This window comes from Aricia agestis, chromosome 8 (assembly GCF_905147365.1).
Source record: "Aricia agestis chromosome 8, ilAriAges1.1, whole genome shotgun sequence".
In the NCBI taxonomy this organism is placed as follows: domain Eukaryota; kingdom Metazoa; phylum Arthropoda; class Insecta; order Lepidoptera; family Lycaenidae; genus Aricia; species Aricia agestis.
In genome coordinates this window covers 13,532,207-13,557,102 of record NC_056413.1, presented here as the reverse complement: position 1 = coordinate 13,557,102, position 24,896 = coordinate 13,532,207, and the positions used below count along the sequence as shown (strand labels likewise).

General features: G+C 36.6%; 1 protein-coding gene across 10 annotated transcripts in view; it reads left to right on the top strand.

Annotated features, from left to right (window-relative positions):
• The window catches only part of LOC121729934 (dynamin), a 44,749-nt gene that overhangs the window by 493 nt on the left and 19,360 nt on the right, over positions 1–24,896 (top strand). For 8 of the 10 annotated variants that reach the window (XR_006036042.1, XM_042118657.1, XM_042118660.1 and 5 more), the window contains exons 2-11: positions 2,249–2,322; positions 8,042–8,191; positions 16,684–16,887; positions 18,829–19,021; positions 20,922–21,131; positions 21,595–21,802; positions 22,415–22,552; positions 23,046–23,203; positions 23,509–23,612; positions 23,815–24,002. Coding sequence is in view for 9 of the 10 variants with exons in the window: in XM_042118657.1 (XP_041974591.1) it covers positions 2,249–2,322; positions 8,042–8,191; positions 16,684–16,887; positions 18,829–19,021; positions 20,922–21,131; positions 21,595–21,802; positions 22,415–22,552; positions 23,046–23,203; positions 23,509–23,612; positions 23,815–24,002 (1,627 nt within the window). In the remaining variant the exon portion in view is untranslated. Of the gene's footprint in view, positions 1–825; positions 1,096–2,248; positions 2,323–8,041; positions 8,192–16,683; positions 16,888–18,828; positions 19,022–20,921; positions 21,132–21,594; positions 21,803–22,414; positions 22,553–23,045; positions 23,204–23,508; positions 23,613–23,814; positions 24,003–24,896 lie in introns of those variants that run through there. The other 2 variants (XM_042118659.1, XM_042118662.1) reach the window with 1 other exon arrangement.

The window sequence follows — 24,896 nt, the reverse complement described above, 5'->3', positions numbered from 1 at the left end:
TGTTTCTAAAAAACTTTGATATATTGTCTGTTTAACTCAAACAAAACGGGGTACTACTTTAGTGAAAAATTATTATTAAAATTTCAACAAGATAAACGATTCTTTATCTTAATTATTATGTCTTTGAAAGGGTCATAAATGTGTCTTTTAAAACTACACCATCATAGCGAAAATGGCCCACATTTAATGCGCATGTCACGCAGTATTGATCTTGTTATCTAGCCATCTTGTATTTATATTTTAACGTATTCTTAATTTTAAATATAAAACCAAAATTATACGCCAATATTTTTTAAATTTTACATAAAAAATAAAATCATTGTTTCCCTTTTTTACCCGACTGCCAGGAGGGTTATTCAACTTTCAAGTAACCCAAGAACCAGCACGTCTAGGATCGTAATCCTTGAGTGGGTAGGTACATATAAAAACCCACCCAACATCCACGTGATGTAATATATAATATATTTATAGGCAGACGCAGGCAGACGTTCGACGATGTTTAAATGTAGTCGAATGAGGTATTATACTTAACAAATTTGCAAATAAGAAAGAATTCAATTTGCATTCTAATTTTAAAATACAAACTTGTTTACATAAATCACGATTACGATTTATGTGTCATTTTTACATGATACAATTTTCATACTTACATATTTTAATTTCATCCTCGTTATTTTGACAAATACTTTACAAATTACAAGAATGGAACGGAACGTAATTTTTTTGACATTTGGCGTCTGGCGAATGCATTGACTTTTATAAGGGCGAATGGCGATCCAAAACGATCACCAACCAGTCAACCTATACTAGTAATCTGTGCAGTCAACCACCATATTGAAAAATAAAGTAGTGTATTGATGATGTGAAGTACAGACAAAAAACAGTGCATTTATAGTGATTTGCGGTGTTAATTTAATGTATATCACACAAAATGGCAGGAAATTATGGGATGCAACAATTGATTCCCATCGTCAACAAATTACAAGATGCATTTGTGCAAATGGGCGTACATATGTCTTTGGACTTACCACAAATTGCAGTTTTAGGTAGTCAATCTGCTGGAAAAAGTTCGGTACTGGAAAATTTTGTCGGCAGGCAAGTAACTCAACTATCTCTAGCTCATTTCGTGGAGACTAGGGGCCCATATTCAGTTTTTATGAGAGTTATTTTTATTGGTATTTGAGATGATAAGAGCCATAGTCTCATTATTTGAGAAATATTTATTGTTTATCATAGTCGTGCTGATAATCATTAGGGCTATTATTCGCCTAACTTTGCTTAAGAATGCAAAACAACAACTATGATTACTATTACCTTGTATTATTACATTTTGTACTGTACAGAGTATATTTGAACAAAGACTCCCCCTATGAACATACAAAGCTATTATTTAGAAATAAGTGATAATATACAAGTTTACTAAATTCACATTAATTTTGTGCTGTACAATATGTGGATAGTTATTATATTATCATACTTAGTTTTAGTATGAAACACGGTGGATTTAATCATAAAAAGTACTATTTGTTATGTTATGTAAAAGTGTACTATAAATGAAGTATTTTGTTAAGAAATAGTAGACAGAAACAGAATATAACAGATTCATAATTTAAGGTAAAGGTAGGTTGATTTTAAAGCCAAAGGACATGTTTGATTTTTAACATAATATACAGTAGTTTGACTGACTGGTTTAAGTTATGAGTCATAGTTGTATGAATGAAACATGTTTGTTTCCTATATGAATGATTTAGTAATTATTCATCTGTCTAATATTTGATAATAACGGAAAATGAATTAAATGTTAATACATAGCTATTTTAAATAAAAAAATAGACAATATAAAATATGCAATATTAAAAAGTATTAATAGTGGTACATGAAATCTCCTAACAGTGCTGTTGTACTTAATTTGTGTACACAAGCTCTAAACACTTACACTATGTCTGTAGTTATTGCAGTCTTTATGTTCAAATATTTTCAGGTGCCCAAAACAAAGCAGTAACCAATAGAATTCATACAATTTTTGATATAATATGAACCATTCCATTAGGGATTATTTATATAGGAATTAGGGATTATTGATGTTATGAAATGTTACTAGTATTGAAAACATAATTTTCACTTGATTCAAACTCCACTACTTGTTTGTAATTTGAACTTGGATAATACATATTAATGTTAAAGTTTAAATGTCATTTTATACTAAGAAGGCAATAAGTCAATAACACATTGAACATTTTTGTTTTAGAGATTTCCTTCCAAGAGGATCGGGAATTGTGACTCGACGCCCACTTATTCTGCAACTCATCAATGGCCAAGCAGGTAATATTTTTCAACTTGCTATTTAAATTTCATAAGTAAGTACATGAAAAAAAGATGCCCAATATTGTAATGTTTATCTGTTTATAAAAACATTAGTGTTTTAATTTAATAACAGCTGATGCTTTAATTTTCTGCTAGGGTATTGCAACTTCACAGAGTTGGTTTTGATTCCTTATTGATTGGTATATTGGATTTGACAAACCTAAAGATAAGCAACCTATGACATAGATTTATTAATTAATATTAATTAATAAATCTATGTCATAGGTTGATTATCTTTAGGTTTGTCAAACATATGTTTGACACAACAATACAACTGATAAGTGAGCAAATAGAATACAAATTAACATACATGACATATAATAATATGATTTATCATGGACGCATCTTGTCAGTAAAATTAACAAATATGAAAATATTATTAAGTTGAAAAACCTAACATAATATTGTGTTGTTAAGTCTTTTAACATTAAGAAGAGGCATACTTACATATAATATGTAATGTATAGGTTGCCTTAAAAATACATAGTATGTTTTCTACTATTGCTTAAAATCTAATTGTATAGAATGTGTCCCGACACCGGTGTCCGATCCTTTAATGTTATGATGTATGGTATATTTTATTGACGAATTGGCCCTTAAATTTTTTTTTCTCTGGGTCTAATACTAATCAACCAATACTTCATAAGAAAATCGTTATAACTTTTAAACTATCTGACTTAGAGCATAGAGGTAAAGGAATTTATTAAAGATGAGAACCTCCTCTATCTTTTTAAAGTAAAAAAGAACCAGTTTAGACCCAATTTCACCAACCTCTGTTTGTTAAATCCTAACAAGGCATTATTTAACGGACCTTGGAAAATTAAACAGACTGTTAAAATACTTATGTCCCACAGTAAAAATTTAACAGCGGATTAGTAAATGCAATGTTAAATTGTGGCTAAGTGAACAACGAGTGAACAACTATCAATTCGTTCATTCTTGTAATAACGCGACGAAATTGCAATGTACAAGATTAATACGACATGTTTGCTGCAATGTGTCACTTTCTTCCATAGTAGTATAATAGTAGATAATGCGACCAAATTAAAATATCACTGATCGCATACATTTGTTACGCTATAACAGTTCTTCTTAATTTACTAATAGTTTTAAATTTAATAGATTATTATTGTTACTAATAGTTTTTAATTACTAATAGTTTTTAATTTAATAATAGTTCTTCTTTATTATCTGTCAAAGCTGAAAACATGAATCATAATACAAACTTTTAGTTACATATTTCGGTTTGGTAATTTTGATACAAGTTAGTATATTTGCAATGTCAAGGAAAATCCGAAGACTGAATTTTTGGCAAAGTGAAAATAAATAATTATTCATAGCTATGAAAATAATTAATAATAAGGACATAGCGGAAACATGGCAGAAAGACTCAAAAGTCAAAACAAATTCTTTTATTGATATTGCATATTATTGTCTTTGAAAGTTGTTATTTTGACTCATATAACAGCCTGTTAAATATTTAACGGACCTCCCATAGCAGGAATTAAATTTAACACCGTGTTAGGTGATTAAGGCCCAATTTCACCAACGTCTGTTAGTGTTAACAGCTTGTTAAAATGTCATGTCTTCTCTTTCATTCGTATGAAAAACGAAAAAAGTAACGTGATACTAATCCGAGCGTTAACTTTAACAGTCGTTGGTGAAATCGTGCCTTAACATGACATGGCAAAAAACGTAACCCTTATAGATTCGTCATGTCTGTCTGTCTGTCCGTCCGTATGTCACAGCCACTTTTCTCAGAAACTATAAAAGCTATACTATTGATAATTAGCAAGTAGATGTAGTCTGTAAACCGCATTAAGATTTTGATACAAAAATAGAAAAATTAATAAAAATTTTAGGGGTCCCCATAGGTACAACTGAAACAAAAAAATATATTTTTTCATCTAACCTATGCGTGTGGGGTATCTATGGATAGGTCTTTAAAAATCATATTGAGGTTTCTAATATCATTTTTTTCTAACCTGAATAGTTTGCAAGAGAGACTCTTCCAAAGTGGTAAAATGTGTGTCGCCCCCCCTCTAACTTCTAAAGTAGGGGCATGATAAGTCTAAAAATAATATATGATGTACATTACTATAAAAACTACTAATGAAAATTGGTTTAAACGATATCTAGCAAGTAGTGGGACAACGTAGTGTATGTAAAGTAGTGGGAACGATATCTAGCAAGTGAAGGGACCGTGCATTTTATGACGTTATATGGAGTTGTTGTTAAATGGAGAGAAAAAAAAATCAATACTTTTTCGTCATTATACAGTGATTTTCTTTTACTAACCGTATTTACAGTTTAAAAGTTTATGTAACTATTTAAACTGAGAATATTATGATAACGAATAGATATTAATAATCCATGACTCCTTATTATTAGTTAGGGACTAAATTCTAAAAAAACCTACATAGGCAATCAATCTCAATTCGTAAACAAAAGGACTAATTTCTTAGAAAGTTCTGTGTGCATGATGCCGAAAGTCGAATTTATTGCGGGCTAGGATAACAATGCGACAAAAAAACGTACACAGCTGTGCAGTTTTTACTAATTTTAGTAATTTAAAAGGTACTTTTTATTGTTCAATTGTTGTCATGCTGACGTTATTGAGAGTGGGTGTGATGCTATGTAGAGTGTACCAGTGTATGGTAGACAAGCTAAACCAACCAAAATCAATTGATTTCGACGCTTTAGAGAGTTTGTCGTTAAATAGAGTGACGTTACATGGAGTTTACACTGTACCTAATATATTAACACAGTATGGTTTATAGATACGACATTCACATTTCTAAATAGACATTCCATATTTCTATATTTTTTATTAATTACAACATGATTTATTTACATTTATATACCAAATCTATACTAATATTATAAATGCGAATCTCTGTCTGTCTGTCTTGCGCGTGGCCAGCGCTCATCCCGGGGGTCCTGGGTTCGAGTCCCGCAGGCGGAACAAAAAGTTTTCAATGTTCCCAGGAACATTGAAAACTTTTTGTTCCGCCACCGCCACCGCGCGCTAGAAACTAAAGTCCACGCGGACGAAGTCGCGAGCAACAGCTAGTCTTGTTATATAACAAGTTTGCAATAACTATTTACAGTTTTTCTATAATTTTATAAATTAATATATAACAAGTACATTAGTCAGTTTTCATTTAAGTATATTATAATGTTGTGCCATTTTTTCTTTTATAACATATACATAATGTATTAGTACAGTATGGTTTATATTCATGCTAGATCTTATTAATGTGACTTTTTTTTTTCTTATATACTTACATATTTTATACTTACATATATATCTCAGTTATTATTTCTATACATTTTTATTATTATTCATTTATTCTATTATTATAGTTCTGTGTATGTCATTTTAATCACAGTTATTTACATGCTGTATTATACATTATATTAGTTTTCAATAATTTACAAACCTTAAATTAATTTTCATTAAATCAACTGAAATATAAAAATTAATCAAAAACCTTTTAATTTAATTACAATAAACCTTATTGCTGCTGCGGAACCCTTCATCAATAGTACTTTGATGATATTATGATGCTCGAATTATTCGTAATTAATTATAGATGACATTTTAATAATTTTGAGAGTTGTCGTTTTCAGGGTTTCGTACCCAAAGGGTAAAAACGGGACTCTATTACTGAGACTTCGATGTCTGTCCGTCTGTCTCCAGGCTGTAACTCAAGAACCTGAGCTGAGCTATAGCTAGACTTCTGAAATTCTCACAGATTATGTATTTCTGTTGCCGCTATAACAACAAATACTAAAAATAAAATAAATACGGTATTTAAGGGGGGTTCCCATACGACAAACATAATTTTTTTTGGCCTTTTTTGCTCGTAATCAATAATGGTAGCAGAGGCATTCATCAAGCCCCATACGGTCACCAGTGACCGAGACACAATAGAAATTCTATTGTGTCTCGTTTTTCCACGATCGACGGGTTTAATACTCAAAATATTTTTGATTATATATGTACTTTAATAATTAATAATAAAATTAAAATAAAATAAATATTTAAGGGAATATCCCATGCCATACAAAAACAATTTTTTGCCAACTTTCGCTCAATAACGGTACGGAACCCTTTGTGCGCGAGTCCAACTCGCACTTGGCCGCTTTTTTATTACTGTATAATATACCTACAGTATACAGTTTTCTGCCGCTTTGGTATAGGAATAACAATTTATATTTTATATTATGAAAAATCGGCCAAGTGCGAGTAGGACTCGCGCACGAAGGGTAAATTATGTTTGTCGTATGGGAACCCCCCTTAAATACCGTATTTATTTTATTTTTAGTATTTGTTGTTATAGCGGCAACTGAAATACATAATCTGTGAGAATTTCAGAAGTCTAGCTATAGCTGAGCTCAGGTTCTTGAGTTACAGCCTGGAGACAGACGGACAGACATCGAAGTCTCAGTAATAGAGTCCCGTTTTTACCCTTTGGGTACGAAACCCTGAAAACGACAACTCTCAAAATTATTAAAATGTCATCTAAAATTAATTACGAATAATTCGAGCATCATAATATCATCAAAGTACTATTTAGGTAAAGACTTCAAAAATTCTAAACAAAATCATATTGCTCTCTCTATGGCGCTGAGATCAATAACCTTACATAAACAGTGATTTCAAGGATGCATTATATTTTTTCAACACGTAAAAAACATTCATAGCTCTGCGGTAAACAGCTTTTTCAAAATTTAAATGTCTAGAGAGAAATAATATTACTAACGAGCTTTTGCCCGCGGCTTCGCTCGCGTTAAGAAGTATCATTATATACAAACTTTCATCCCATATTTTAACCTCTTGAAGGTGGAATTGATCAAAATCCTTTCTTAGCGGATGCCTACGTCATAATATCTACCTGCATGCCAAATTTGAGCCCGATCGGTCCAGTGGTTTGGGCTGTGTGTTGATAGATCACCATGTCAGTCAGTCACCTTTGAGTTTTATATATATAGATTACTAGCTATTCGACGGAGCTTTGCTCGGTATTCGATAAAACACGAATAAAATGACATTTTCTAAAAATGATTTCTAGCTGGATCGATTTATCGCCCCCGATACCCCCTATTTCATGAAAATCGTTGGAGCCGATTCCGAGATTCCAATTATAAATATATATACTTATATATAAGAATTGCTCGTTTAAAGATATAAGATTATACTTACCCAATATTTTACACGACGTTGATAAATATGCGTAAAGAAAAGAGCGTAATGTTAATATATCGTCTCTACATTTATAGCAATAGAACATTAAGGTGCTCCTCACCTCACCGGGAGCATTCCCATGTAATGGAACGTTACAGAGTCGAGCATTACATCAGTGAAGGAGGAGAACCGTGCATTACACTGCGCACCGTCGAATAATGTTACAAATTACAATACACGCGAATACTCCCAGTGAGGAAGCACCTTTATATAATGTTTTAAAATATCTGTAGGCTTAGCATAATAACAGTAGACATAGGAAAGAATCGACATACTGACAGATTTTATCGACAAAATGGCGGATTTCCATTGTCTAACTATCACTTTCTATTCTTCCGTAGAAAGAAACCATTTCTATGGTGACCATGCTACGCCTGCTGGTTGATAACGATGAGGCAATATGTTAATAAATATTGTTTGCTACAGAGTATGCCGAGTTCCTGCACTGCAAGGGGAAAAAGTTTGTCGACTTCAACGAAGTGCGGCAGGAAATTGAAGCGGAGACGGACCGCATCACGGGATCGAACAAGGGCATCTCTCCCGTGCCCATCAATCTGCGAGTCTACTCACCCAATGGTAACTTTTTTTTTATTATAATACGTAGCTTATAATTTCATCGCTTGGCAAAGGTGGAAGATGAATACGCCGTGGATTTGATAAGTCTCTGGCGAGACGAGGAGTGAACAGGGTGGGAGAGTGCAAGTCGCTTTTGATGGATCGCGCTCAGACGAAGATATTATGGTAATAGTAGCTAGTGTACTGTGTATGTTGGTAGATATTGTATACCGTGGCTGGCGCCAGTATCGAGGTATTTGACCCAAGATCATCATTGTACCAAGTGTACCACTTTTACTGTCAAGTGTCAAAGAAGTTTTTAGTGTTGATGGTCGAGCAGAGACGCAGGGTAAAACTTGTTTAAAGCAGTAAGCACTCATATCAGATACTTCATAACGGGTATCTGCGCAAATCGTGTGCTGTCAACACGATTCCCCTCCAATCAAATTAAGAACACGTTAGCTTATTGACCTCTGCGCCTGCGCTGCATATTGGCTACTGAGTACCGAGTGATATAGTAATAGGGTTGCGGTTATTTTTATAGCCCTAATGTGTGTCATTAGGCCTCATTAGTCATATTATAGGTTGGGGAAAAAGTCTTTTCGCATTAAATTTGGTTTAAGCGTTTTCAATCTGGAAATTTCGATATCAAAGATGCACGTCGCTCTGGTCGCCCTGTTACGGACAAAACTGATTCCGTTTTTGAAAAAGTGGAGCAAGATATTAGTAGTTACGATGTAGCTGAAGAACTGGGGATTGACCACAAAACGGTTTTGGCGCATTTGATACAAGCTGGCTACACAAAAAAGCTCGATATTTGGGTACCTCATGAGCTCACTGAAAGAAACCTAATGAACCGTGTACTCATTTGTGATTCTTTATTACGACGTAATGAAACCGTATAATTTTTGAAGAAGCTGATAACTGGTGATGAAAAGTGGATCACTTACGACAAGAACGTGCGAAAAAGATCGTGGTCAAAAGCAAGTCAGGCTTCACATACTGTGGCGAAACCCAGGTTAACTCGCAACAAGGTGATGCTGTGTGTGTGGTGGGATTGGAAGGGCATTATTCATTATGAGCTGTTACCGCCAGGCAGGACCATCGATTTTGAACTGTACTGCGAGCAACTGATGAGATTAAAGCAAGAAGTTAAGAGAAAGCGGCCGGAATTAATCAACAGAAGGGTGTGCTAGACCTCACACATCTTTAGCCACTCAACAAAACATACGGGAGTTTGGCTGGGAGGTGTTAATGAATCCTCCGTATAGTCCTGACCTTGCACCTTCAGATTTCCACCTGTTTCGGTCACTGCAGAACTACTTAGGCAATGTCAGGTTGACATCACAAGAGAACTGCCAAAACCACTTGTCGCAGTTTTTTCATCAGAAGCCCCAAAACTTTTATAGCAATGGGATCATAATCAAACAACAAGATGGCAAAAAGTTATCGAACAAAATGTCACCTATATACTTTAGTCAATTGTAAATAAACCTTATAAAAAACCTTTTGAATTTTTATACAAAATGCGAAGAATCTTTTTCCCCAACCTAATAGATATAGTGACGATGGACTTGGACGATGCGTGTTTCAACTCTCTAGCTATTACCGTTCTTGAATACAGCCTGGAGACATACAGACATACAGACAGACAGACGGACAGACAACGAAGTCTTAGTAATAGGGTACCCTTTGGGTACGGAACCCTAAAAACGAAATAAAATGTATATTCAAAGGGGGTTCTCATACAACAAACGTGATTTTTTTTTACCTTTTTCGCTCTATGTCCTTAATGGCAACAGATAGGCACTGAAAATTTCACGAAATCCCCATTTATATGTGCAATTTAATAACTAATAATTAGATTAAAATAAACAAAATTTAAGGGGGGCTCCCATACAAAAAAACGAAACTTTTGGCTTATTTTTGCTCTATAACGGTACGGAACCCCTCGTGCGCGAGTGCGACTCGCACTTGGCCGATTTTTTTAGAATATTAGTATCAACTTATCAAGTATGGATGCCACAACAGCGAACATCGATTTCAATTGTTTCATTGTTCAAAACATATTTGTAAATAGAAAGATGTTACAGTGATAAGCGACCTTCCCGTGCCGATGAGTCTAATGTGTCTATCTGTTAATGACGGCTATAATTATGCCTATCATTTGAGGAAAAATAGCGAAGGTTGTATGAATAAGCCAGCACTGTGGAGTACGACCGCTGATGGACCATCTAAAACACCTTTGTTTTTAGATGGAGTCATTAGGTTCCATTAGCTTTGTCCACACTGTGCCTTTTTCTGTTCGTCAAGGGCATGCGTTATAGCGCAGTCAACAGCGAACGTGAGGCATACCCGCGACGTATGCCCTCTGACCGTATCCCAAAAACAAAAATGATAATGTTGGCGTTGCGTTCGTTGACGCATTCAATTATTGCATGCGCCAAAACTAAAGTTGAATGAAAGAAGATGACGAAAATTGAAGACGAAAGCGCCTAATGTGGATATAGCTATTCAGGCATTCAAGATCTGTAAGTCGTCATATAATTTGCTAGTGTTTTAAACAAGCTGAGTAAAAGACCTCGTTTAAAGGAGAATAATACATATATTCTACTATGTCCAACTATATTGATAGTTAGATACCTAGTTCGGATCCAATGAAACAGCAAAATAGTCTTTTCATATACTTACGTTTTTTTATAAGAATATCATTTTATATCGAAGCTGTATTAAAGTTGGATTAAAATATTGGACTCGGGGTAAACGTTAAGACACGTTTAAGGGGATATAGGTATGATATCTTCTTACAGCATTAAGTCGATGAGTAAATAAGTGATTATCCGAGAGTATTAAGCTTTAATCCGTAAACGACTTCAAAAGATATCGATTTACCAGTTACCTAGACGTCTGGTATAGACTATAGTAAAGTCCGATTGGTTGTTTGTTCTAGTTAGCTGAAATGTCAAAGGTGCAATCGATGATATAATCAATAAACCATCTTATGTTATCTATCTTATTAAGTTACTATGTTGTTTTTCATAGTTGCCCACAACTTGCTAGTGACTTTTCTCATGTATATTTTTTTCCGGTGTACAAATATCTTAAGCCCCTTCTAGGAACAATCGGTTTTGCTGTTTAGGCTAGAGGTAACAGACAAACAGGCATAAAGTACTTTACAAGATTGAAATCTGAAAAATCACAAATTCTTTAAACCGTTTTCGGCCAAAATGCAACATTTACTGATTGTTCTGCGCTATCTATATTGTCGAAGTGCTGATTTCGGTTCAAAGAGCTCAGATCCAAATCAGTTTAGTTCCGGAATCCTGATTCGCTTAAACGGGATAGAAGGTGCGCTGTTTTCGGTACAATACGCCAACGCAAAAGGTTGACAAAGGTTTGCTTTTGAACCTATATCTTTCAAGGGTTATTCTATCGATATCTATCTAGCAACGTGTAGCTCATATGTATATTATGAACTTATCCATACCGCGTTCCAAACTCAAGGATAATGCAAGAGGCGTCATTTTGGCGATTTTCCTGCACGATATCAGAATTGCTTTATAAAACTTCCAACTGCCTCAAACGCTCAAGGTCGCACCTTAAGCCGCCAATGACCCCATGCCAAGTTATTGTTTATAAAGCCTAAAAGCACAAAAGCTATCCTTTAAAGAAATGTCCTGATGCCATATATGACGCCATTGCGTATGAGGCATGAGTGCAATTATGATAATGAGTCAGTGTTGATCAAGTGCCTGAGATAACTGTCTGATTAACCATACTGACAACTACATACTTTATCTATACTAATATTATAATTCTGCAGAGTTTGTTAGTTAGTTTGTTTGTTTGTTTGTTTGTTTGTTTGAATGCGCTAATCTCAGGAACTACTGGTCTGATTTGAAAAATTCTTTCAGTGTTAGATAGCCCATTTATCGAGGAAGGCTATAGGCTATATTTTATTACGCTAAGACTAATAGAAGCGAAGAAATAGAGGAAAATGTGGAAAAAACGGGGGGAAATTATTTGAAAGGGCTTATTTAAACGCGCTAATCTCAGGAACTGCTGGTCCGATTTGAAAAATTCTTTCAGTGTTAGATAGCCCATTGATAAGACAAATAAGAACGAAGAAATAGAGGAAAATGTGGAAAAAACGGGCTGAAATTATTTGAAAGGGCTTATTTGAAAGCGCTTATCACAGGAACTGCTGGTCCGATTTGAAAAATTCTTTCAGTGTAAGATAGCCTATTTATCGAGAAAGGCTATAGGCTATATTTTATCATGCTAAGACTAATATGAGCGAAAAAATAGAGGAAAATATGGAAAAAACGGAGGAAATTATATGAAATTGCTTATTATCTTAAGAACTACTGGAGCAATTTTTATGTTATTTGGTAAACATGAAGAATAGACCACGTGAAGGGACATAGGCTATTTTTTTGCCGAAAAATGTACGGTCGCGTGAAACTCTTAAATTACGGAAGCGAAGTCGCGCGGAACATTTATATTATAATGTAATCGTAGGAAAGTCAATTCTGTACATTGAATATTTTTGTACAATGAATAATACTTGGGACGTGATCTACTATGCTAACGTGGACGAAGTCGCGGGCAACAGCTAGTCCAGAATAATATTTATCATTTGTCGCACTCGTTAATAGTGTATTAGTCTCCATAATTGTATTATATTTATGATTTTGTCTCCCTAAAGGTTAGATAGTCAAAAGTAGGGCCTAAACCACCATGCTGTGAAAATTTACTAACATTGTAGATATATGCTTTGGCATGTCTGAAAGGTAGTGTGGTTTCAGCCTCCAGGCTTCGTAGACTAGAGAAGTATAACAGTTATCTGGAATAATCAAACGTTAAGGCCCAAAAATGCAGGATTTCAAAGACTTGCTACTTCTAATTTTAAAATACCATACTTGTCTGCCAAATACTGTCGTGTTCGTAGAACTGACTCAAGTTACATTGTAATTTTTTTTTTTCGCCATTCACGTCAGCTCACAGATTGGCCGGACGTGAACACTTACGATTACCTACTGGAAGTTGTTAAAAAACCTCCATCTACCGACAATTATTCTTTGCACGTCCATCAATCATCAATAGTTTCGAACTTGTAATTTGTTTTACCTCCGTATCCTGAGGATACTATCCTGATTATTGAACAGATACATACAATCCTCTCTCCAGTAAAAATCTCGGATGTGATTCTGACTTTTTTTGACTGGTTCCGTATTAGATGTATAGAATGACTAAAAGATTGTAGATGGAATAACAAATTCGCGTGATGGAATAAAAAAGATGAAATATCTAATTCCATTCTCTAATTTCGAACACTTATTTGGCCCCACTAAGTTGATCTAAAGTAGCCAAATAAAGCTATAAACCGTGTATAATATAGCTTGCTGGTTCCGGGTCCAGACTGATTATTTTGAATGGTTTACTCCGTAAAGCTTGCGGCGACAATTTGTAGCAACGAAAAATTTAACTAACCACTGGCAGTTTCAATAAAACCAATCTGTTCTTTGCGTGACCAAGAGTATTTCAGCAACTTACGTGTTTGTAATATAATCTTGAACATTGCCCGTGTACTGACGATCTTTTCGACATAATGCGATTATAAAAGATTATATTGTTAGTTGTGAACACGTGACCTACATATTATAAAAATATTTATATTCACTGTTAAGGTAACTCGACTCCTGTTAGCGTTATTTCTAGCCTTTTTACACTTCAATCACCCTCTATCATCAGCATGGGCGCCGGCAGGGGGCGCCAGGTGGTGCACTTGCACCCCTCGGGAATCGCGGGATCAACAGAAATTATTGAAATAAAAAACCGTCTGTAACTCTATTACCATGCCGTACAAAGATAATTTCAGCGTTCGCCTACTACGGCCTAGCGCCCTAATTTCAAGTCTCGACAAAAATAATTTAATCTCGACGCCCTATCTTATCTAGACATCCTTTGTGTTTGACTCAGTGTTAAATCAGTCGCGTTCGTATTGACCACTCCACAATGAGTAAATAATAGCAAAATCAGAGCAATGAGCATCGAAAAATAATCATTGATTAGTCATTAGAGAAACAGACACGAATTATCTGTACGTCTTTGTATTGTACCTATCGATCGTTGATATACTTTGCTGCTATTGTATCAAAGAATTGTAAATATTTTCGTGCTTGCATTGAACATGATATTTTATCTATTTTATAGTAACAATTTACCGACAAAGTAAATAGTTGAAATATTAATAACTAGATTCTACCCGCAACCTCAGTTCATCAGTTAAAATTAAGCATAGATAGACAGAGCGACCAACTTTCGCATTTATAATTTTAGTAAAGAGACTCGTGGGCATTGCCCATTGGTCATTTGTTTTTCACATCCGTCGATCTAATGTGGAAACTTCAATACTCCGAATTTAATAAAGCAAATTTTGAGGTCGATTAACGCTACTAACAGGCTACAAATATAATATAATTAATGATACAGGGATATACCTACTATAAATGATTAATCAATTGAATATTTTTTGGTAGGTATTTGTTAGATTTTAAATATTTTTGATAAGTAATAATTCTGTACAAGAATTCTTAATCACAGTCACAAAATTTAATGTTAAATGTCGGTGTGAAAATTAGTGTTAACTAACTAAATCGCATTTGTCATTAATTGTCATTAATTGTCATAATTGCCATAATTGCCATTTTGACCGTCTATAGATGATGCAGTCATTCGGCTATACGGCACACGAAATTCTCGATTTGTGTTCGTCATGATTGACGAGTCAGCGGCGCGGAAAAGACATTGAACTTGTCACCGCCCACGACTGCGGGTGACTGCGGCTTATCACCACCGTGACCCGGCTTGTTAGCTGTTACTGTACAAATTATATGCAATTTCGTGTGATGGACGTTGATTTTGTGTTTGTTTTTCCTCTGTATGTATAAGTTAAGCGTTTTTATACCTGCCTTTACACTACAGAAAGAGATTCGTCTTACATCTACAAGTGAGACGTAAACCTTCGTCGTCTTACTGTACAAAATGTCCATCAAATGAATTATGCAATTTCATTTGATGACATTGATTGTGCGCCCAAAATATAGTAGATTCTCTACCTGCCCCCTTTTTCTGCAAATATGTACATACTTTTGAATCTCTACAAAAGTCTATGCGTATGCATATAATTTTTTTTTGCACAAGATTATTGTGTTGGTATATAAATAAATTATATTATGTCGACTAAAACTTGTCAAATGTAGAGCAGCAACTTTATATGGCTGATTTTATATTAAGTAGTTCCTTTCTTTTACGCACGTACACGTAATTATGTGGTTACCTTGCGTATCTTTCTAATTAGATTATACATACAGTTAAAACTGATCGCATCAAAAGTTTCGTCAGGGCCTCCGTTAGGCTAAATAGGATGTAAGTATCTGTTTCATGTTCTACCTAGTTTGTTACAAAACAAAATTAACCCTATCGAGTACATTGTTAAACCTACAATCTTCACTCTTATATTGAACGTTCCATGGCCATGGTCAAAGTCATTAAACGATAGCATCGTAACCCGCATAAGGTTGTAAAAATTGACTCTTTTAATTTTCGCTTTTTAGCTATAACCAACATACATTGGAGTCTATAGACCTTACATTTTGTAGTGGGGTCTGGCCCCTGAGATGCGATGGACAGTTTAGGTAAATCTTTGAATCCTTAAAATAGCGGAATTTGATTTGCCTATCTGTCTTCCTGGAAAATACGTCTATGTCCTATTGTACTCGTACAGTACAATGTAATTCTTCTTTATTTTTAAATTTTATTATGTCGATATCAAATTTTATCTCTATTCATATTTCATCTATGTATATAAAAATGGATTTTCAATTGTGTTAGTAACGCTAAAACTCGAAAACGGCTGAACGGATTGGGCTAATTTTAGTCTTAAAATATTCGTATAAGTCCAGATCAGGGAAGGTTTTAAAGTGACACGAAGTTCACCGGGACAGCTAGTAATAATATATTTTCGGCTCCTTCACATTGCCGTCACGGCTCTAGCGTACTCGTACGTACACGATGCGTACAACTATAAGGCCAAGGTTGTGTTGCAATTTTCAACGATTATTTCCGTTCCACATATACGCGTCTTGATTTAATGGATTTTTATGGCCGCAAGCGCTCACGATGTCTGTTTATATTGAACGAAGTGAGTGTTTTGCCTGGGAATATCGCACTAAAAATACACAAATTCCCAGCCACTAATAAATTCTATGTAGTCTTAGCTTCTAAAGATGTAGCCTAAACAAAAGTTTATTGAATATTGTCTACACCTAAAACTATAGCAACATCCAATTTAATAATGTTTCAATTTATATCCGTAACTGATCGTAATTATTTTTTACCGAAAGAATTAGGTATTGTCGTCGCTGGAGTGACCCAAGGATCAATTGTGGCTTCTTTTTAATACAATGTATATATACCTATGCCTTCTTACGTTTTCTGTTTGTTCCCAGTGCTCAACCTGACGTTGATCGACTTGCCGGGTCTGACGAAGGTGCCGATCGGTGACCAGCCGGTGGACATCGAGCAGCAGATCAAAGCGATGATCTTCCAGTTCATCCGACGCGAGTCCTGCCTCATCCTGGCCGTCACGCCCGCCAACACCGACTTGGCCAACAGCGATGCTCTCAAGCTCGCCAAGGAGGTGGACCCGCAAGGTAAATGTTAACGCCGCTTAACATTTTATATTTATAATGCGACAACGCTTTAAATAAACGTAGACCGGGGGCGCTGCAGGCAAAGGAGAACTGTCAAAAATGTCGTTTTGTATGATGGCGCCTTGTTGCACTATAGACGTTTCCGATGGAACCGTAAAAAAGTAGGCTATGTTCTTCCCTGTTGATTACTTTACATGCCAATTTTTGTAATGAAAAGGTTCCTTATGTTACTCAAAGGTCCAGAGACTCAAGGGCGTCGCCAGCCGATGGCGCAGGGGGGGGGGGGTAACAACAGTATGTTAGTACTATATACATAGGTATTTTTTATTGCTCTTAACTATGCAATAAAAAACATAAAAATGTCATTTTATTCGGATACCGAGCAAAGCTCGGTCAAACAGCTAGTGTATATATATTCGTTCGGCAACTTTTTTAGAATCTCTCTCTGCCGTTGCAGACACTAGATGTTAAATTATTATGAGGTATACAATAGCGACCGGTAAATGGGGTTATTATGAGGTTTCTACGTAAAAGTAAAAGTGTAATCGCCCGATGAATGGTATCAATCAGTTTTGAATATATTGCAAAAAATGCTGTTTTATTCAGCTAGGTGTTAACTATACTTCTCAAGGACTTCCTTATTTACAGACTTAACTAGGCGGGATCTACGTTTTTTGCTCGGACTATGTGAAGTCGATATTCTACGTAATCTTACAGGTTATTGATATAACCTGACCAAATTAATTAGGCTAACGTTTGTCCATGAATCAATTTTCAGTTTACACATTACGCAGTAGGGATGACGACAAGGTCAAAGATTAGCTGATTTTTTAAATAAAATAAAGTCATAGCGATAAAATACATATAAGTATTTCCAAAATTTCAGCTTCATAACAATTATATATATTTTTTGTTATGAGCCTTCAAAATTGTAGTCGATTTTTTCTATAAAATGCCTTAATTTTTGTATACCATTCGATAAGTTATGCAATTTATAAAAAAAAAATTCTTATGAAACCACTGTCATAAACGCAATATTTAACATAGCTATCGAACAAACTACCTAAGCGTGACGTCACAGTTAGGTAACATTTTGTATGGATATGTTGGAGAGTTTTTAAGCTTTTAAAGTCAATTTTGAATGGTCCTTCACTTACCAACACGAAAAAACATCGTCATGCTTACTGTGGGATACGACGCAGACTACAAAGCCAGAGTTAGCTGTGACATGTGATAGGGTTTCTCTGTGATTGTGTTTAATTTTCACATCGTTCATTGATCGGGGAACTGTTGACGTAACCAGTTTACTTTCTCACATTATCCACGCCATCATTAGTCACTTGTCTAATTCACCATCGACGCGTGTCCGACAATGGTACGACAACGGTGATTGCTAAAAACCGGAAAATTCTATAATTTTATGGGCATAATGGATCAGTGGATGAATCTTCACACAACCGTAAATATAAGGAATAAAATATTTAGCTACAGAAGTGAACTTGATATTATCTGGTTCCAAAGATTGACTACAAAGCGTGTAATTTGAATTTATTATTGATATTCTGCGTTGATCAGACGTCTTACTTTTTAGTCGCGCGTAAATATGACATAAATGTGCGCGTAATAAAAACCAACAACAAAAATTGCATATCCTAGTGATAGCTACCAATAGAGGAATGTAAAAAAATTCCATCATTTTTGGTAAAAGATGACCCATATTATGTGTTTACACGGGTTCCTGTCGTTGGGCTAGTTTCCGAACTGATGGTAGACGTAGGCCGGTGGGGTGATTAATGATTATGTCAATTAGATGCAATAGCATGCCGTCCTATTTTCGCCTGTTGTACTGCTGATGCAGAGTCCAGAACAAATTCACCCTGCATGGACTTACTAGACCCAACACAAAATGTATTGAAAAACTTGTTATTTTTTCCCCGACAGGTCTCCGCACGATCGGCGTGATCACCAAGCTGGACCTGATGGACGAGGGCACAGACGCGCGCGATGTGCTGGAGAACAAGCTGCTGCCGCTGCGGCGCGGCTACATCGGCGTCGTCAACCGCTCGCAGAAGGACATCGAGGGCCGCAAGGACATCTCCGCTGCACTCGCCGCAGAGAGGAAGTTCTTCCTCAGGTATGGACTACTACTCGAAGACCACCTTTGGGAACGTACCCATACTGCGTAACCCATTAAGAGGGGGAAGGCGGTCTTAAAAATACTGCGATCAGTCACAGTTGTGTGAGGTACTACTCAAAACCAACTAACGACAAATATTATATAATTTTCATTTGCTACACTTTCTACTTACAAAATGATTTAAAATCATTCTTGTCAATACCACGGGGGGGGGGGGGGGGTCTTGGTATATTATACTACGCGTGGTTACTGAGGGAAGGGAGGGGTTAGAAATCTTAAAAAATTGATCACGTAGTATGGGTACATTCCCTTACTGCTATTAGATTTAGCATTAAAGTGGTTTCTTGTAGTATCTCGTAGGAGCAGCATCCACAGGGTTTTTTTTTTAATGAAATAAGGGGGCAAACGAGCAAACGGGTCACCTGATGGAAAGCAACTTCCGTCGCCCATGGACACTCGCAGCATCAGAAGAGCTGCAGGTGCGTTGCCGGCCTTTTAAGAGGGAATAGGGTAATAGGAGAGGGTAGGGATGGGAAGGGAAGGGAAGGGAAGGGAATTGGGGATGATAAGGAAGGGAATTGGGCCTCCGGTAAACTCACTCACTCGGCGAAACACAGCGCAAGCGCTGTTTCACGCCGGTTTTCTGTGAGAACGTGGTATTTTTCCAGTCGAGCCGGCCTATTCGTGCCGAAGCATGGCTCTCCCACGTATAAAACGGGTTGTTATAAACTTCACCTAACGTTGTGGTAAACCTCAAAAAGCTACTAAAAGATCTACTATTTAAATGCTGGGGATATCTGTTATAGCTCTGTGTAAATAAAAGGAAAGGTGGAGCTAGCTTATAATATAAGGTCTGGGAGCTACGACAACTGCAAAGAGTTAAAGTTAAAAAATATATCTCTGCCTACGCTACACCCTTTCCTTATTAAAGACGTGCTTAATTATTTCAGTCGATATAATCCTAAGCTAATCTTAATGGAGAATCAATCAATCAAATAAAAGCTGTCTACTTGTCATTACTTTGTTAAACTACATAATAACGCATAACCACAGTGTCGTTATTTATTTTTAGGTACCAAGTACATATACGTATGAATTTGATACAGTAGGTAATCTCATAAGGATTAAAATATAATGTTCTCGTTACAAGGTGACCTCAATGTTTATATGACGTCACACATTCTTGCCCGCTAATTGTTTACCTGCTTTCATGTTTGATTGAATGCTCCTTGTTTTACTTTTGTTTATATTTCGCTCCAATTTAAATAAGTATTATGTAAATATTGAAATAAATATCAAACACAGAAAATCCCATGCGTCACGTATTGGAATGATGTTACGAGTAGGTACTATAGAAGAACAATTTCTCAACTATGTAGAAACGAAGTTTAGTCTTCATATTTCCCAATTATTTAATAACAATACTACGTAGTACGTATAATTATGTACCAAAAAGAGAATGAATTTAACATAGACACAAGAGTGCAGGAAATAAAATATACATAATGCCTTATGAGTTATGGGGTTTCAAAAGATGAGAACTTGACTACGATAATTACCCCTTGTTACTTAAAATATCTATTGATATTTTATTTATTAAATTGGTTCTGTAGTTTAGGCGTTAGTACATATCACACGCAATATGGTTAAAAAATGCAGCTTCGCCGTAGTTTCTTCTTTGCGTCCAATTACCAATTTAGCTTTCTTCAATGCCTGCAGGCTTAGCACGGCCACAGTAGAAATGCGAAAGAAAAGAAACGCCGACAGTTTTGCGGACAAACTGACAAATTTCCTTTGTTATAGACACTTTGTCTACTATACCGTAAGAATAAACCTTTCTCTGGTGGCCATGCTAAGCTTGCAGATCAGGTTATATAAAATATTTTGTATTTTCCAGCCACCCCTCGTACCGTCACATCGCTGACCGGCTGGGCACCCCGTACCTCCAGCGCGTGCTGAACCAGCAGCTCACCAACCACATCCGCGACACGCTGCCCGGCCTCCGCGACAAGCTGCAGAAGCAGCTGCTCACCCTGGAGAAGGATGTCGACCAGTACAAGCACTTCCGCCCCGATGACCCGTCTATCAAGACCAAGGCTATGTTACAGTGAGTGTATATGTAGAAAACGTAGGCAGATATGAATCTGACGAGAATGAGTATCTAACCGTATATATAAATGTATCGTAATAAACCGTATATATATGATATAAATATCTAACCGTATCGTACGAGCTTCAAGGAATTGCCCAAATGAAGACAAAATAACGCCTTTATTTTGTCATAATCCAGTATCTAGTCAGTTTCCTATCAAACAGCAAAATAGTATTTTAATAAAGTCAAACGTAAAACGACACACTTTTAAAGTTTTGAATCAGAAGACTTTTATCTTTTTCTATTGATTTGGTATGTAGTAGTTTGAGAGAAACGGGAGTACATCGGACATTTCTATTAGGCTTATAAAGGTATTAGGATCGCGGGTGCAGAGCACAGTTTTTAAGTTAGTCCTCTATAGTTTTTATGTAAATGTTTGTTATCATAATATAATAAATAATAACCATGCCTCTTCTAGGATGATCCAAACACTCCAAACGGACTTCGAGAGGACCATCGAGGGTTCAGGATCGGCGCAGATCAACACGAACGAGCTATCCGGCGGTGCCAAGATCAACCGGCTGTTCCACGAGCGATTCCCTTTCGAGATCGTCAAGATGGAGTTTGATGAGAAGGAGCTGCGTAGGGAGATCGCGTTCGCCATTCGAAATATTCACGGTATTAGGGTAAGGATACATCTTATTTTGATTGATATATTATAGAGAATGTGGCAAATTGCCCCACCCCGACAAGTGCGCCATATAGCTATAATTCCATTTAAGTCGGTTAAAATTGACGTTACTTAGATAAAGTTGGATCTAATAGTCCTAAAAGCAGTAGTTGTAATGTCTTTAATACCACGTAAGGAAACATTATCTTATATTTTTAAACGAGCACTTGTTTCGGAATCGGCTCCAACGATTTTCATGAAATTTAGTATAAGTATAGGGGGTTTGGGGGCGATAAATCGATCTAGCTAGGAATCATTTTTAGAAAATGTCATTTTATTCGTGTTTTATCGAATACCGAGCTAAGTTCGGTCAAATAGCTAGTGATACTTAATACGATAAACGTGCTTTAACTTTATTTTATTTTATTTTTATTTTATTTTTATTTATTTAGGAAAACTTACAGCTAGAGTAACAAGTAGTTTTAAAATAACACAGGAAGGCCAATTACAAGTTTTCACACACATAAAATACGCTAGAGAAGTTAAACAAAGAAACAAACAGCAAACAAAGAACATAATACTTACATAATAATATTGTATATGATATTGATTTATTTTCTTATTTCAGGTCGGTCTATTCACACCGGACATGGCGTTCGAGGCTATAGTAAAGAAACAAATCGCCAGACTAAAAGAGCCATGCCTGAAGTGCGTGGATTTGGTCGTGCAGGAACTGTCTAATGTAGTGCGCGTTTGCACTGAGAGGGTGAGTAAGTAAAGACTAGATAAGATCGCATTAATTCGCCGTGTAACGTCCTACAGTAGTTTTTCAAAGGTAATGGATAAACGCAAGAACAAAAATGTTGCTGAATTGTTGTGAAATATTTTCCACTTTTCTCGTTCTAGTGGCCACAATCACCGCTTTTATAAATTCAATAGCCCAGTGGCTTAAAGCTAGAATTGATTCCCGTTTCAAAAATATTTTATTTTTACGTTTGGTTAGGACAATGAAGTCCACCAGATTTTTTTGAAAAAAAAAAAAGGTTATGCGTCTAAAAATAGGTCCCTTGTCTCTCGTACTCGTACTGAAATATAAAGGAACAGAGGGTGCTCTTGTCTATGCACTTGGCACTATTAAATGACTCCTGCGTAGCTTTCCTACTTTCAATAAAACGGGCAACCGTTACCATTAACCGGTGTAGAAGGCGTTATTATTGTTTTAAAAGGTTATTTTATTATTCTTTTATGCCCCTCCCCAGATGTCGCGATACCCTCGACTCCGCGAGGAGACGGAGCGCATTATCATGTCGCACGTGCGGTCGCGCGAGCAGCAGTGCAAGGATCAGCTAGTACTGCTCATTGACTGCGAGCTCGCATACATGAACACCAACCACGAGGACTTCATCGGATTCGCCAAGTAAGTTTGTTTTACTATGTAAAGTATAACATTTTCACACAGAGACGCTACGATCGGTTTGAATGTGTGCGTGCGTGCGGGGTGCCTATCCGGACGCACATTTGTGTTAGGAGTTAAGACGTTAATCGTAGTAAAGGTCACTCGGTATCTTAGGATTGTATAGCAGAAAATTGTGTGTGTGTGTGTGTGTGTGTTTGTTTGTTTAGCATGTCGGGAGTACGCCGTCGATGAGCCGTTATTGGTAAATCAGCGATCAGACATTGATACCTTTTTGGTCCTAAGATTATGGTTCGTTTTTTTTTCAGTGCACAGAACCAGTCTGAAAACGCAACCAAAACGAGATCGGCTCTAGGAAACCAAGTCATAAGAAAAGGTTTCATGTGCATACACAATCTGGGCATCATGAAAGGTACGTTAAAATTACAAAGTCATACAATAATTGCGTGCGTGCGTGTACGCGAGTATGTGCGTGCGCGCGTGAACGTGAGCGTGCTTGTATCATGCAAATTCATGAATATTTTGAGTGCTTCAATCGTTCAGACACAGCGGGAATCATTCGGTTCCCGCTATGTCCGAACAAGAACTTATCTAACTATACCTTTGGTATGCAGGTGGTTCCCGCGACTACTGGTTCGTACTGACATCAGAGAGCATCTCGTGGTTCAAGGACGAGGAGGAGCGCGAGAAGAAGTACATGCTGCCGCTGGACGGGCTGAAGCTGCGAGACCTCGAGCAAGGGTTCATGTCGCGCCGACACATGTTCGCGCTCTTCAACCCTGAGGGCCGCAACGTGTACAAGGTGGGCCGACGGTCTATGACGTCAGAGCCTGCAACAGAGACGTTTTCTTTATCGCTTCTTTATAGAGTCGCTGTTCAAAATGTATGGAATTGACATACGTGGTAGAGCCATGCTTCGGCACAAATGAGCCGGCTCGACCGAAGAAATACCACGGGCTCACAGAAAACCGGCGTGAAACAGCGCTTGCGCTGTGTTTCGCTGAGTGAGTGAGTTTACCGGAGGGCCAATTTCCTATCCTTCCCTTCCCTTCCTTACCTCCCCTACCCTGTAATCCTATTCCCTCTTAAAAGGCCGGCAACGCACCTGCAGTTTTGATATTGCGTGTGTCCATGGGCGACGGAAGTTGCTTTCCATCAGGTGTCCCGTTTGCTCGTTTGCCCCCTTATTTCATAAAAAAAAATACGACGAGTCGAACGTCGACGTCATATTAGCGACCGCTTATGTCAATTCCATATATTTTGAACGGCGATTCTATAAAGAAGCAATAAAGAAAAATTCTTGGCTAAAGAACCAGGTTACACGCTCAGTTCAGTCCATCAATCTGGTAAGATTGACGCGAAACTGAACGTCTAAGGCATCCATTATACGCTCATGCAAGCGTCAGTCAATTCCGTCAATCATGAGACATGAATTATGTTTGACTGATGGTGACTGATGTACTGACGAATGTATCCAGATTTTCGTCAATCAGCTTCATGCAACCGACAGTCACGCTCTTACACGGTAGGTTACCCATCAGTCACAGTCATGACTGTGGTAAAACTGACAGCAAAACCTACCGTCTAATGGATGCCTAACCAGTTGATTGATGGACTAATCATTTCTTTATTATCAACTTTTTAGCCATCAATCTAGCGTCATACTCAGACTGATGACAAACACGTATAACCTACG